Raw genomic sequence first — 15,857 nt, 5'->3', positions numbered from 1 at the left:
TCTAGGGAATTTTGGAAAATTAAAATGAACACATCAACTATCTCACTATCCATTTCTTTTAACACCCTAGGATGAAGTCCATCAGGACCCGGGGACTTGTCAGCCCGCAGCTCCAACAATTTGTTCAGTACCACTTCCCTGTTGATTGTAATTTTCTTGAGTTCCTCCCTCCCATCCATTTCCTGACTTACAGCCAATACTGGGATGTTACTTGTATCCTCAATGGTGAAGACTGATGCAAAATATCTGTTCAATTAATCTGTCATCTCCTTATTATCCATTATTAATTCCCAGACTCACTTTTTATAGGATCAAGGCTCACTTTGTTAACTTTTCTTTTTTAAATATCTATAAAAGCTCTTACTAGCTGTCTTTATATTTCTAGCTAGCTTTTGCTTGTACTCTAATTGTACCTTCCTTATCAATCTTTAATTCATTCTTTGCTGTTTTTTTATATTCTGTCCAATCTTCTGACCTGCCACCCAACTTTGCACAATTTATAGGCTTTTTCTTTAAGTTTGATACTATCTTTAACTGTTTTAGTTAACCACGGATGGTGGGTCCCACCCTTGGAATTTTTCTTTGTCGTTGAAATGTATCTATTCTGTGTATTCTGAAATATCCCCTTAAATGTCTGCCACTGCATCACTATTGACCTATCCCTTAACCTGATTTGCCAGTTCACTTTAGCTAGCTCATAATTGCCCTTTTTTAAGTTTAAAATACTAATCCCGGACCCACTCTTCTGTCCCTCAAACTGAATGTAAAATTCAATCATATTATGATCGCTGCTACCTAGGGGCGCCTTAACTATGAGCTCATTAATTAATCCTAACTCATTGCACATTACCAGGTCTCGTATAGCCTGCTCTCTGGCTGGCTCCAGAGCATATTATTCCAAGAACCTATCCCGCAAACATTCTATGTTCTCCTCAGCTAGGCTAACTCTGCCCATCCGATTTTTCCAGTCTATATGTAGTTTAAAATCCCCCATAATTATCGCTGTACCTTTCTTCCTTTGTACCCCGTCCTACCGTGTAGTTAATGTTAGGTGGCCTGTACACCACCCTCACAAGTGACCTCTTGCCTTTATGATTTCTCATCTCTACCCAAACTGCTTCTACATCCTGGTCTCCTGAACTTAGGTCATTTCTCTCTATTGTGCTAATACCATCATTAATTAACAGCACTACCCCTCCACCTTTTCCAAGCTTCCTGTCCTTCCTAAATGCCATGTACCGTTCAACATTCAGTTCCCAGTCCATGTCATCCTGCAGCCATGTCTGAATTGGCTATCAGATCGTACTTATTTATTTCTATCTGCGCTCTCAGTTCCGCTGTTTTGTTTCAAATGCTACGTGCATTCAGATACAGAGCCTTTAGTTGTGTCCTTTTATTATTTTTGTAACCTCTAGCCTTATCTGTTGATTTACTCTTAGATTTGTACGCTCTGTCCCTTCCTGTCACAGTCTGTTTATCATTTCCTATAGTAATACCTTTCTCTCTTGCCTTGTCTCTACTCCTTGTTACTATATCTACCCAAATTTGTCCCCACTATTCAATTTAAAACCCTCTCTACTTCCCTAGTTATGCGACTTGCTAGAACACCAGCCCCAGCACGGTTCAGCTGTAGACCATCCCAACGGTACAACCACCACTTTCCCCAGTACCGGTGCCAATGCCTCACGAACCGGAACCCACTTCTACCACACCAGTCTTTGAGCCATGCATTAATTTCTCTAATCTTATTTGCCCTATGCCAATTTGCACATGGCTCAGAAATTATTACCTTTGAGGTTTTGCGACCATGCAGAACCTCTTTCCTTGTCCTGCCTATGTCATTGGTACCTACATGGACCATGACAATTGGATCCTCCCCCTCCCACTGTAATTTCCTATCCAACCCTGAGCAGATGTCCCGAACCCCTGCACCAGGCAGACAACACAGCCATCTGGACTCTCGCTCTTGTGTGACAATATGAACTTGGTAAAATACCAAATGAAATGTTGGTAAAGGAAAGGTATATCAAAGATTAATTATGTGATTTCCAAATATTAGTAAGTCAGGTCTAGTGGGCTGCACAAATGCAAATCTTTTTCTTTTTAACCCATGAAATGAACCTTGAGCTATGACCACAAAATGCAGTCAAAATTAGCATTATATACATTGCAAATATTAATGTATCTTAGGCTGCAGATATACTACTGATATGATTTCAGACTACTATCTGTATAAGATGTGAGCTTCTGTGTGGTGAAACCACAGTGAGACAGGCAGGGACATCTTATTCTGAGTACTGCTGAGGTCACTGACAAAGACATTCCATGCATACATAATCAAAAGTGTATCCAGAGCTACTCCCGGGGCAGCTAATGTTAATTGTTAGGAGAGTGATGAGGGCACCTCCTATTCCACAATATTGAAAGGTTTGAAAAGTCCTGGAGTATTCCATTAGACCTTCTGCAAACTTAAAACTTGGTTTTCCCCTGAGCTCAAATTATACTGCATTGGGTACAAACTTGAACGGATATAAGACAATATTCTAGAGGTGGTCTAATATCTCTTGCTGGTGTACTCAGGAGTCCTGAGGATTTAGAATCATAGTCAATTATGGCACAGAAGGAGGCCATTCAGCCCATCCAGTCCATACTGCCTCTCCACAGAGCTGTTCAGTCAGTACCACTCCCCCCCCTCGATCCTCATAGCCCTGAAAGTCTATTTACTTCAAATGGCCATCCATTTTCCTTTCAATGTCATTGATTGTTTCTGCTTCCACCACCCTTGTGGGCAGTGAGTTCCAGGTCATTACTACCCCTATATAAAAAAGTTCTTCCTCATATTCCCCTTGCTCCTCTTGCCCAAAACCTTTAATTTGTGTACCCTAATCCTTGTACCATTAGTTAATGGGAACAGTTTTTCCTTGTCTAATTTATCAAAGTCTGTCATAATCTTGTACACTTCTATTAAATCTTCCCTAAATTTTCTTTTGTTCTAAAGAGAACAATCCCAGCTATTCTACTTTAGGCTGACCCTCCACCTGAAACTGGTATCTGTATGAAAATGTCAGTTGCACTGTGCAAGTAGCCTGCATATATATATAGCACCTGTTTTTGTTCTCAGGATCTTCCAAAGCACTTCATAGCCTATGAATTACTTTTGAAGTATAATCACTGTTGCATTTGTAGACAAACACAGCATTCAATTAGCACGCAGCCAGGTCCCACTAACAGGATTGATGTGAGTGACCAGTTAATGTGTTTGCGGGATGAATGTTGGAGAACTTCATGATATTCTTTGAAAAAGCACCTTGGAATTTATTAGATCCACCTGAACAGGTAGACAGGCCTTTGTTTAATGTCTCATCCAAAAGTCGGCATTTCCAACAATGCAGTACACTCCCTCACACCCGGACTGTGAATGTCAGCCTTGATTTGTGACAGGAACTTGAACCCACAAGCTTCTGACTCCAAGACAAAGCTGGTGTCACTGAAGCAAGCTGGCCTTGAGGGTGAATTTCTGCAGGTGTGAAGAACTGATCAATTCTGCATTATGTTTGTAATTCTGAAATTGGTTTAGAGTTTTGCTCCCATTTCCATTGTTCTTGATGCTAATGTGGTGATGTCACAGCGCTACACATTAATTCACTTTCATTTTTGGCATCAGGACTCTGGGAACCTGGTGTTACACATCTCAAAAACAATTGTGTATCATCTATAAAATCTGTCTAGTGTCTGGGGGGTTGGGGGGAGCAGGCAGGTGGGCTTTGCTTTTGAACCACAGTTGGAACCCAGAATGACTCCTTAGCTATAAAGATCAGAAGAAAGACTTGCATTTATATAGCGCCTTTCATGACCACAGGACATTTTGAAAGCACTTTACAGCTATTGAACTACTGTTATAATGTACAAAACATAGCAGCCAATTTTCACACAGCAAGCTCCCATAGACAGAATTGTAATAATGACCAGATGATCTATTTTTTTAGTGATGTTAATTGAGGGATAAATACAGGGCAGGACACTGGGGAGAACTCCTTTGCTTTTTGAAATCATGCCATGAGCACTTTTACATCTGGAGCCTTGGTTTAGCATCACATCAAGTGGATGGCACATCCAACAGTGCAGCAGTCCCTCAGTACTGCACTGATGTATCAGCCTAGATTTTTGTGCTCAAGTCTCTGGAGTAGAACTTGATCCTGGAACCTTGTGACCCAGAGTGCTACAAGCTGAGCCACAGCTGACACTATAATCCAACCTCAGCGCTACAGAGAAATCAGAACTGCTTTACTGTGATGTTAAAGTTCTAATAGAAACATAGAAAATAGGAGCAGGAGTAGGCCATTCGGCCCTTCGAGCCTGCTGCGCCATTCATTATGATCATGGCTGATCATCCAACTCAGTAACCTGTTCCCACTTCCGCCCCATACCCTTTGATCCCTTTAAACCTAAGAATTGAATCATAATGAATCATAGAATCATTGAATGGTTACAGCACAGAAGGAGGCCATTCGGCCAGTCGTATCCATGCCAGCTCTCTGCAAGTGCATCCTTCAAGTATTAAAAGGTGATTATTGCAATCTTGTAAAAATGGGTAATTAATACAATTAACATAAGAACATAAGAAATGGTAACAGGAGAAGGCCATTTGACCTCTTGAGCCTGCATTGTCATTTAGTAAGATAATGGATGATCTTCTACATCAGCTCCACTTTCCCACCCTAACATCATATTCCTTAAGTGCCAATCCACCAATCACTGTCTATCAACTGAGCATCCACAGCCCTCTGTGGCAAAGAATTCCAAAGATTTACAACCCTTTGAATGAGAAAACCTCTCCTTACACCAATCTGAAATGGCTGACCTCTTTTTCTGAGACTACATCCCCTAGTTCTAGACTCTAACCAGGGGAATCAGCCTCTCGACATCTACCCTGTCAATTAAATGAATAGATTAGTGATTTGATACTATTTGTCCGCTCACTCTGCTTTCATAATTTACTTATACAGTGTAAAATTCATCTCCTTTTCTGTTGGATAATATTGACATTTAGTATTGCTTCAGGCTGGCATCATTTATATTATTTGCAAAAACACGAAAGTGCTATCAGTTGTTCTTGAAAAAAGTTCTAGCCTCCTGAAAATATAAGCAGGATTTGCATTAGACAATGGAATGTAAGTAATTAGTTTTATTGCTTTTGAAATATGAAAATTGCAATATCTTCAAAGCAGAATGCTGGTAAGGATTAAAATTTCTAAGAGCTTTAAACTGCAATTGTTTGACATTAAAAATCAGTTACTATGCAAAATTTGAAGCACAAACCTCAAGACATAATATTCTTGAAGTGTTAACAAGCGCTGCTCCCATCTGAGAAGCAATATCAATATTACTTCCACTTAATTTTGTATAGAACATTGGCAGTAACGTTTCTATGATCCATCAAGACAGTGATTTCCTTCCCTGGAAACATAATATAATCAAATAGGAACTCAAGAGACATTTTAAGTGCAGAAGAAACAAGCTACTGCTAATTAACATAGCAGGCATAGCTGTAACAGCAGGAAACACGTTTTATGTTCTAATTTGTACAGGAAGAGGTTTCATAATCATCCATACCTAGAAGTATGCAGATACATATTAATTGCAATTCAACATTTAACCTTTCCATCCAAGAAAAGGTATCAGCCATTTCCTCTTTTGTAATAATAACCAAGGCAACTGTTTACAATTCAAAACATTTATGTCTGCCACAGTAGATTTCACCTTCTTCGTCTTCCAGTGGAGTGAAGGTCATTTAAAAACCAGCAAAGTCTTATCAAACATTTAAAGCCTCTGGGTTGCTTTCTGTCTCATTTTGCATCCAATTATAAATGTCAAACTCCTACAAATAGAAGGATAGAATAATTTTTACGATATGTTACATTAAAATCTCTCAGTAGAGTGAACTGATATGTTTGCTTTAGAGGTTAAAAGACAAAGAAATTATGGCCACAAGTTTGGCTCCGTAGCACCGCTGGTGTCTGCTCTATGGAAGCCTGGAAAGGTGAAAATGGTGGCTGAACCGCTGTTGCAGAGTGAGTGGAAGTACTGCATTGTTGGAAGAGTTCTGAAGAGGTGTTGGAGTCAGAAGGGACTGTGCTTTACTTTTACAGAGTTCAGAGGGCTTTGAATGCCTGTCAGCAGAAAGCCTGCTAACACTACTGGGACGATTGTTGCAGTCTCTTTTGCTGCAGCAAGACAGGGAGATGGAGCACAGGCTGCAAAGGGGAAGCTGTGCACAGAGGGAAGAGGAAGAGGCTCTCAATAGGAGGCCATACCCAGCTATATTTTAAGAGAGCACTTCTCCTACCTCCATTTCAGTCAGGAGCAGTATCTGAGGTGGCTATATTTCACCAAGGAGGTGATCACTGAACTCTTACTTATTACTGGGGAGGTAGCCTTCGTGGTTGTGGTACATCACTCCCTTAATGTGTAGTTGGTGTGCGGCCATGCACGGAACATCATATTGGTGAATTCCTGCTATCCTAGGAGCATGCACTTTCATCCTACACTGTTCCCGTTCCCACCCTATTTGTGCCACCATGATGAATCAGAGACTGGCTGCTTGGTGACAGTGGCTACCTGCTCTACACATGGCTCATAACTCCCCTCTGCCACTCGACCACGTAGACAGCGTGAGTGAGCGAGAACCATGCTGCCACCAGGAACATCGTGGAGCAGACCATCAGCATCCTAAAACAATGATTCCGCTACCTGGACCTCACCAGATCATGTCTCCAAATTTGTGGTGGCCTGCAGCCTCCTCCATAATCTCGCTATCATGAGGGTACAGCTATTGCCAACAGGCTGTTGGGCATGGATCTTGTGAGGAGGAGGAGGAAGAGGAGGAGTAGGAGGAGCTAGAAGGAAGAAGGCATCTGATCCCCCTTCGCTCTGGATGGGCTGTCCGCAAGTGACTAATCAGACTCCAGTTCCCCTAAATTCTGATCCCCACTCACATCACTGCAGCTCCATAATTTGCCACCTCTCCATCCCTCTGCCACATACTATCACAGCTACCTCTTGGCCAAAATCCTGAAAGAAAAGACATGACAAAAAACCATTCCATCATAACTTTATCTGAAAATACTTTCAATAATACAAGATTGAACTCTTCAGCATTATGCTTTCCCCTAGTGACTGCTTGCAGGTGCCCTTGCCTGTCCTAGTGCTCCTATGCTGTGCTACCCCAGTGGCTGCAACATGGCTGGTGGACAGCTTCTGACTTTCAGTTGCGGAGCCTGCAGATGGCCTTGCAGGATGACCTTAAGCAGCTCTGGGCCTTGAGGATCCAGCTTCGGACTGCACTATCTTGGTATGGTTGGCAGTAGTCTTGGATGGCAAGCTGAGAGGCAACAGCAAGGGTGCTGGCGAAGTGGCAGTGGTGGGATCATGAATGCTGTCATCCTGAGAGTGGACAGCAGGATCATGCACCATGGAGCCACTGCCACTTCCTGGGACGTCGCCTCAGCAATCTTAGTAATCTGTTGGAGCACAGTTTGCTGGACTGCTGTAAGAGCCTGTGTGGCTCTCTGAGCACTGATATTTGCACCCATGATGGCAGCAGTCTGAGTCTGCAACAAGCATAGATCTCATGACCTCAGTCTGAGCTTCCATTACAGCACTGAAATGTTGCATGGGTTTGACCTGTGTTGCAATGAAAGCTGAGACATCGGCCACTAGATGCTGCATCACAGCTGGGTCTTCAAGTGCTCCCATGGAGTTGGCCACCAAGTTCATGCTGGAAAGGATGGACTCCAAGCTGTGCGCAAAGCCCTGTGCCAATTTGGAGCCAGATTCCTCCATGCCCTTGATGATGACAACAGGATCTGTGGCTGGCCTGCCACTGCACCAAGTATCTCTGTGTGCATGCCCGTCAACGTTCTCCTGTACACCGCCCCATTGACATCCTCATCTGGGCCCTTGCAGCAGAACTTGTCTGCGACCTCGTCCTTTGGGCAGCAAGCACACCTGCTATCCTTTTTGCCCCTGACCAGACTGCAGCCCACTTTGACTCATCATGTTCTGATCCTAACTCTATACTACCCTCTAAAGTACGTGCAGTGCCAGTATCTGAGCCGGTCGCTGAGACTGTCAGATCAAGTGATGGCGCTTGTTCATCAGATGTATGCTCTTGCTCACACCTTTGATGGTGAGGCTGCACCAGATGAGGCCAGATGGCAGGTCCTGGGTATCTTGAGAGCAGAAATGCAAAAGAGGAGGGTTGGGATGAAGGAAGGTGGATGGAATGGGAAGCAAAAGGTTCATGGACACACCATTTGCAGCTTACTCGTCATGTCAGATAGTAGAATGAGGGTGAATTAAGATTAGTGAAAGTTCATAAGGCAGGAAAGTATCTGAACATGAACATACCGTCATCCTGAATGTTTTTGGTGATGCCGGATGCTGCGGCTTCAGTCACATCTGGCCATATAATGTGGAGCACTGTCTCCTCCAGAGGGCTCAGGAGATACAAGTGTGTCTGTCTCCCACCAATTCTCTGCTGCTGCCTCCTGTTATGTGTGACCTTGGCCTGTATGAGAGAGGGAAGAGTATCAGTGTTGCAATATGTTTGGGTGATGTTCCTGCCCTAGCTGAATAGCCAGAAGCTGTCAAATGTGAGTGCGAAGCTTGCAGCAGTGGTAATTGTGTGAGTGTAAGATGGAGCATATGAATGCTAGGCATGAGTTCTGATTGCTGGAGATTGTTGCTGGGGGTATGACTCATTAAACAGCGTGAAGTTGATGTGGTGGGTACAAGATGTCTTTGGAAGATGCATTGACTGGCCTTGGTCACTCTTGTGGAAGATCATTGAACTTTTTGTTGCACTCGGGACCAAACTCCTGGAATTTACCTCCGTGGCCATCTACTGTCATTGAGTCGTAGAGTCATAGAGTCATAGCATAGCATAGAAACAAGCCCTTTGGCCCATCGCGTCCATGCCGACCATAATGCCTATCTATACTAATCCCACCAGCCTGCATTAATTCCATATCCCTCTATGCCTTGCTCATTCAAGCACCTGTCCAGATGCTTCTTAAATGTTGCTACTGTTCCTGCCTCCACCACCTCCTCTGGCAGCTTATTCCAGATACCCACTATTCTTTGTGTGAAAAATTTACCCCTTTGATCCCCTTTAAACCTCCTCCCTCTCACCTTAAATCTATGCCCTCTAGTTTTAGTTACCCTTACCATGGGAAACAGACTCTGGCTATCTACCCTATCTATGGCTCTCATGATTTTATATACCTCTATTATGTCCCCTCTCAGCCTCCTTCTCTCCAGGGAAAACAGACCCAGCCTATCCAATCTCTCTTTATAACTCAAGCCTTCCAAACTTGGTAACATCCTTGTGAATCTTTTCTGCACCCTCTCTAACTTAATCACATCTTTCCTGTAGTTTGGTAACCAGAACTGCACAAAGTACTCCAAATGCGGCCTAATCAACGTTATGTACCACTGTAACATGACATCCCAACTCTTGCACTCAATGCCTCGGCCGATGAAGGCAAGCATGCCATACGCCGCCTTCACCACCCTGTCTACCTGTGTTTCCACTTTCAGGGAACTATATACTTGCACCCCAAGGTCTTTCTGCTCAACAACACTCCCCAGGCCCTGCCATTCACTGTATATGTCCTGCCCTGGTTTAACTTCCCAAAATGCATCACTTCGCACTTGTCTGCATTAAATTCCATTTGCCAATCCCTTGCCCACTTTCCCAACTATAGTTGATCTATATCCTGTTGTAACCTTAGACAACCTTCTTCACTGTCCACTATACCACCAATTTTGGTGTCATCTGCAAACTTACTAATCATGCCCCCTACATTCACATCCAAGTCATTAATATATATGACAACCAGACTAAAACAGAAATTCTAAATGTGTACAAGTTAGTACCTGAAGCCTATTGACATAAATTCAGATACAGTAGGAAGAGACCTGTCCAAATCAACACTGAATTGGAAAGAATTAAAAACATGGCTTTCAATCGCTGGATCTGATCTCTCATGCTAGAACCCTCCTATGAAAATCTGACAGAGATGATTCTATTAGAAGAATTTAAAAATAGCATCCCAGTCAACATAAGAACCCATATTGAGCAGCAAAGAATTACATGGGTGAGAGAAGCCACAGTGATGGCTGACGACTATGAATTAATACAGAGACCTTGAACTCAGAATCTTGGGTCTAGTAACACTTACAGGCTAGGGAGATAAAGGATGGATGTAGATGAAGCAGAAATTGGCTTGAGAAAAAGGAGAATATGGAAGCAAAAACAGATCAGTTTTCAACTCTTAAAACCAAGATGGTAAACCCAGTAGGGGCACGCCTTGTATGCTTTCATTGCCTTTGCATGGTTTAGCTTGAGGGCCTCCTGGCCCCCTGCAGCAATGTGACCTCTCTCCTCCTTTTGGTTCTCCTGGACTAAGGCCTGCAGCACTGCATCAGAGAATCTGGAAGCCTTCTCTCTGTCCTGTTGCTTCATTAGTAGTGTTATTCCTTCCCTCAAAGCCATTCATTAACAGTTCCACCAGCTGCTATAGCCTGAATCACCTCCCCTTTAAAAGGGCAGGCTGCCTTTCAGAAGTACAGGCCAGGAGCCAGCCAGCAGCGTGTTTAGCATTGGAATGTGTGCTACAATCATGTTGATGAGCGGGCAATGTAAAGTTTGCGTGCTGCCTGCATTACCTCGATTGGGCACAGGGTAATCATGCATCGCGATCCCTGTGCCAGTTAATGGGCCACATTCAATTTTTTAGCCCTATATATCTTTGATTCTTTTCTTCAAACAACCAACTGAATTAATTAGATACAGGTGCATCTTTGCTGGTAATAAGCATTTGTGAAAAGAGTAAATATTAAAAAAATGTTTCAAACATGAACGAATTGCTTCCAAGGCAAAATTCACCAGCAAGTAACTAAAGCTATCTCCTTTAGCTTCAAATGGAACTTTCATATCCCTATTGCCAAACCTCCCAAGAAGATTCATTCCTTTGTTGTACCAAATACTTACAATTTCCCCAACCAGTCTCAACAATTCTCAAACTCTAAATTTTGAGCATTGCTTCGAGACTTATCTAGCAACTAACCAGGGTCCTTGGATGCAATATAAGAAAAGGCTTGTTGTCTGATTCCTCTCATAACTCCAGCTGTTAACAAGTTGTCTGTCTTTTTCTCTTATTCTATATATTTCTTTGCTGTGGTCAACTTTGAACTTTTTCCTCTTGTATCTCCTAAGCTGCAAATGTCCCTTCCCACATGCGATGATGAGACAAAGAAAAAGCTACATTGAAACCAAGACTCATTGTTAAGCTCATTCATTTATTCTGTTTCAAGATCTCAAATCTCAAACTCCCCTTTAAGAGGTACAGGCTAGCTTTATGCAGTACAGGCTAACTTTAAGTGATGCTAGCCACCCACGATATTGGCCACGCTACTGATGTGTCTAGCCAACGAACAGCGCGTTTAGCGCTGGCTGGACATGGAAATCATTCAACGGAGCAGGCAGCATGAATGAAGTTGGTGTATCGTGATCCTTGTGTCCATTTTCGGCCCCCACCCCGACCTTGTGTTTTAGTTAGATTTGTTTCCTTTTTTAAATATTATATGTAACCCTATCGATGCTGTCCTGTATATTTTAAGATGTTTTAAGAGTTTTTCAGGTATGGAATTCTCTTAATGAAAACTTCAAGGAATTATTCATGGCCACCTTGGTTGAATTTTATCTTGCTCTTTTCTACAGGCTGTGCAAATGGACGTAAGAAAATTGAACGTCACCTTACTTCGGATATTCCGTGAAGGAATAGCTGCTGCCTTGGGTCTTTTACCACAGCAAGTACATATTAATCACCTTAATGTAAGTTACCTTCCAGCTGCTAAAAGTCAGTGAGCAACTATATTTGAAGCATCCATCCACATTAGCCTCTTGATTTGGTAAAAAGATATTATGTATTGTTCTGGTAAACCCAGTAATATTGCCTCACAGTATCACAGTACCACGTTGCAGAGAAGATACTGTCTTTCTAAAATATTAGAGGGTAAAGCATTGTGTCTGATCAACCTTCCACTGCCATTGGATAAGTTATTCATCTAAAGCTTGATCACGTATCAGCTACCACAGAAGAAAAACAATACTTTGCAAACATATTGTGCTTTTCTTTTCAATATGCATAAATGTGCTTCATAACGTTAAAGGACAAATTAACAGCTACAACACTGTCATATTCAATATTGTTGGCATTTGCTTGAAACCCTGAGTAGAGTTAATGAAGACAGACAAGAACTAATGGACCCCAATGTGTGCAGTCACACTAGCGGCTTTATGAAAGACACTACAATAATCCATTCCATTCTCCCTCTTGTCTCCTTGGCTTTTATAATCTGTCAGCAATAAATTCTGATTATATATCTCACAAATGGAGAATAATTGATGAATAAATGAGTCCTGGAGCACTGCTGCTTTTTCTTACTCGATTTTTGTTTTGGATATTCATGTAACCCTATAGATGCCGTCCTGTAGATTATAGGTATATATATATATAAACTATCTGCAAAATGTAAAAAGACATGCATACACAAATTATATAGCTAAACTACACAGTACTGTAGGTAGTATGTAAAGTCATTCTTTCCATAAACAGAAATGAGCTGAGAGTTGTACGAATTATTTAACCAAAAATGTCATTGTCATCTTTATTTTTATGTTTGGAAAATCACACAGGGAAAGAAAAACTGCATTGAATTTTATATATCTTCAATGAATGATAAAAGTGGCATGTTAGATCCGATGCCTTCTGAAGAAGTGATGCAATCGCTCAATGTAAATATGCTGCACCAAAGTCTTTCAGAGTTCGGCATAACACAGGTTACACCTGAGGTAAGCAACAGTTCACTTTTGACAGTCATGACAAGGAATATAAGCATATCTGTACCTATTTTGGAAAACTTGTTGGTTGAGCCAGACACTTCTAAGTTGAGCTGAGCTGCCAATCTGAGTAGCTTCAGGTTGTCCTTAAAAAAAAAACTCATTAAAGAAAGGATAGGAAACAGGTGACAGACAGCAATAGGTCTGAGCAACAAATAATGCTACGATTACCTCCATTCAGTTAGTTTCTTGGTACTTTAACACTAAACAGTAGCAGCTGTTATTCTATATTGCTCTAAAGTTGCAAATAAGATTTGGTTTGATTAAAGTTTAGACTAGTTGCCAGAAGCAGTTCCTTCTTATTTGTGTTTGTATTTCTTTTTTTTTTATATTGACCAACGGACCCATCCCTGGATAGAACAATGATTTTACTTTTAGCATGTGGCTAAATCTTTTACAGAACAATGGCTGAATATGAAATGTATTCTAAGAATAGGAAATATTATTCCTAATATTGTTTTGTGCTTTTGAAGATGAGAAACAATGAGCAAGGGAAGAGAGACCAGAATGGTCTCTTTTGTCTAGCAGTTCCTATGTTTACTATACAAGATGTCTGTACTCTGTACTGGAATATTGGAACATTTGTACATGGTTAGAAACTGCTATTCATATTCAGCACTCCAAAATAAGACTTAACAGAGTCAAAGGCAGAGTGAAGCTCTCTCTACTGTGCCCCAATAATGTACTTATTTCCCAATGTAGGCTGGCTCAGCTGGTAGCATTCTTGCTTCTAAGTCACAAGGTTCTGAGTTCAAGTCATACTCCAGGCTTTAACACAAAAATGAAGGCTGACATTCCAGTGCAGCACTGAGCAAGTGCTGCACTGTCAGAGGTGCTGTTTTTCGGATGAGGTGTTAAATCAAGGCCCATCTGCCTGCTCGAGTGGGTATAAAAGATCTCACTGCACTATTTTGAAGAAGAGCAGGGGCATTATCCCCAGTGTCCTGGTCAATATTTATCCCTCAATCAACATCACAGAAACAGATTATCTGGTCATTATCAGATTGTTGTTTGTGGGAGTGTGCTGTGTGCAAATTGGCTGCAGCATTTCCTAAATTGCAACAGTGACTACACTTCAAAAGTACTTAATTGGATGTAAAGTGCTTTGAGACATCTGGTTGTGAAAAATGCTATTTAAATGCAAGTTTTTTTTACATGTATATTTTTGTGAAATTAGGCTGGGCTGACTGCATTTAGGTTTAGATGTGGGCTAATAAGCAATCCTTAAGGGAACTATTGCAGGCTGCCATCAAAAAAAGTATGTTTTGTTAGAAATACTTACTTGAATGTGGAAATGGGAGAAGCGATCCTTCCAACTCCACATTAAAACCACAGGTCATTGCTGGTGACTGCTTGCTCAAGCTCCCAATTGCTGCTGCCTCCCTCTATTTCCTAATCACCTAGCCCCCTCCCTCCAAATCTCTTTCACACCTACCTCACCTCCAGGACCTACCTGAGGGCTGCTGTTGGCAATGAGTTGCCTGAAGATGCCTAGCAGATGTTTGCAGCTCACCGGTCTGGCGTAAATGAGGCCTGAGACCCAGAATAAATATTGATTTGTTTTAAAACACTGCAATTGCAAGAGGAATGCTGAATCCATAGTAACCAGTACAAACCACATATAGTGCACCTCAATGATGGTAACGAAAGGATACAGATGAACTTTGCAGCTCTGCTAAATAGGCACCAGTAAATAAATAAATGAATGGAGCAGCAGACACCACTGAATAACTTTAAAAAGCAGCAGACAACAACAAGTTAATAACTTAACACATTAGAGGACACCAATCAATTAAGAAATTAATGCAGCATTTGGCATCAACAAATTAAATTTAGAGGTAGGCAGCAATGAATCAATAAAATCATACAGCAGAGGACACAGCAGCAAATCAATAAACTAACACAGCAGTGGCATCAACAGGTTAACAAATTCATACGGTGGTGGGCACAGCAATAAATAAATTAATGGAGCAGAGTGCACCAGTAAATTAATAAATGAACAGGGCAGTAGATATTGTTGAATCAATACAATCATAGAACAGCAGGCATACCAATGCATTGAATAAAGTAATGGAGTAACAGGTGCCAGTGAATGAATGTAGCAGTAGTCACACCAAAACATCAGTAAGGGAAAACCCAACAAAATAATAATGTAGCAGTAAATTAATTAATTTACAGAGCAGTGGGCACACCAACAAATAAAATAATGAAGCAACAGACAACAGTGAATTGAGCAGTGGGCATACCAAGAAATCTATAAATGATTGGAGCAGTGGGAATAGCAACAAACCAATAAATTAATGGAGTTTCAATGTTAAATATTGATGTATAAAATGTGAAACAAACTCATGACATAACAAGTAAGGTTTACTGCAAAATTTAGATCGCTGCTGGGAAATTATGTATTTGCAAATTCAGCCACATCAGAGAAACTGGAATGGTATACATGACTTCATAGTTTATAGGTTTGTAAAGAAAATAATTTTTATATGGAACTTGAAACTTATAGTGTTTAGCAAGCAACTGGTAGCGAATAATAATAAAGGAATTCTGGTTGATTGAGTTGACAGATCTTGGTTTATTGTGGCTGTGTGCATGAGTGTTGTTTGTATTTCCGCTAGCTTGGAATTCTTTCAGAATGGAGGATGGCAAACCGTTGATTAGTCTAGCTGTTGTTTACCAGAGCTGGCCTGGTGACAGCTGAACAGATGCTTATTTGACACCTTTGCTTGAATCTTGACTCCTGGCAAAGTCACCTAGTCCCCAACCCCCACTTTACTTGCTTAAAACCTATTACATTTCTAACCTTTGCCAGTTCTGATGAAAGGTCACTGACCTCAAACGTTAACCCTGCTTCTCTCTCCACAGATGCTGCCAGACCTGCTGAGTA

At 41.5% G+C, this 15,857-nt stretch overlaps 1 protein-coding gene across 1 annotated transcript in view; it reads left to right on the top strand.

Annotated features, from left to right (window-relative positions):
• LOC137379502 (receptor-type tyrosine-protein phosphatase R-like) overlaps positions 1-15,857 on the top strand; it is a 239,121-nt gene that overhangs the window by 41,424 nt on the left and 181,840 nt on the right. The window contains exons 3-4 of the mRNA XM_068050422.1: positions 11,786-11,899; positions 12,764-12,919. Of these exons, the coding sequence (XP_067906523.1) occupies positions 11,786-11,899; positions 12,764-12,919 (270 nt within the window). The remainder of the gene's footprint in view (positions 1-11,785; positions 11,900-12,763; positions 12,920-15,857) is intronic.

This window comes from Heterodontus francisci, chromosome 18 (assembly GCF_036365525.1).
Source record: "Heterodontus francisci isolate sHetFra1 chromosome 18, sHetFra1.hap1, whole genome shotgun sequence".
NCBI classification, from domain to species: domain Eukaryota; kingdom Metazoa; phylum Chordata; class Chondrichthyes; order Heterodontiformes; family Heterodontidae; genus Heterodontus; species Heterodontus francisci.
Note: the sequence above shows the minus strand (reverse complement) of the source record. Positions and strands in the feature narration are given on the sequence as shown.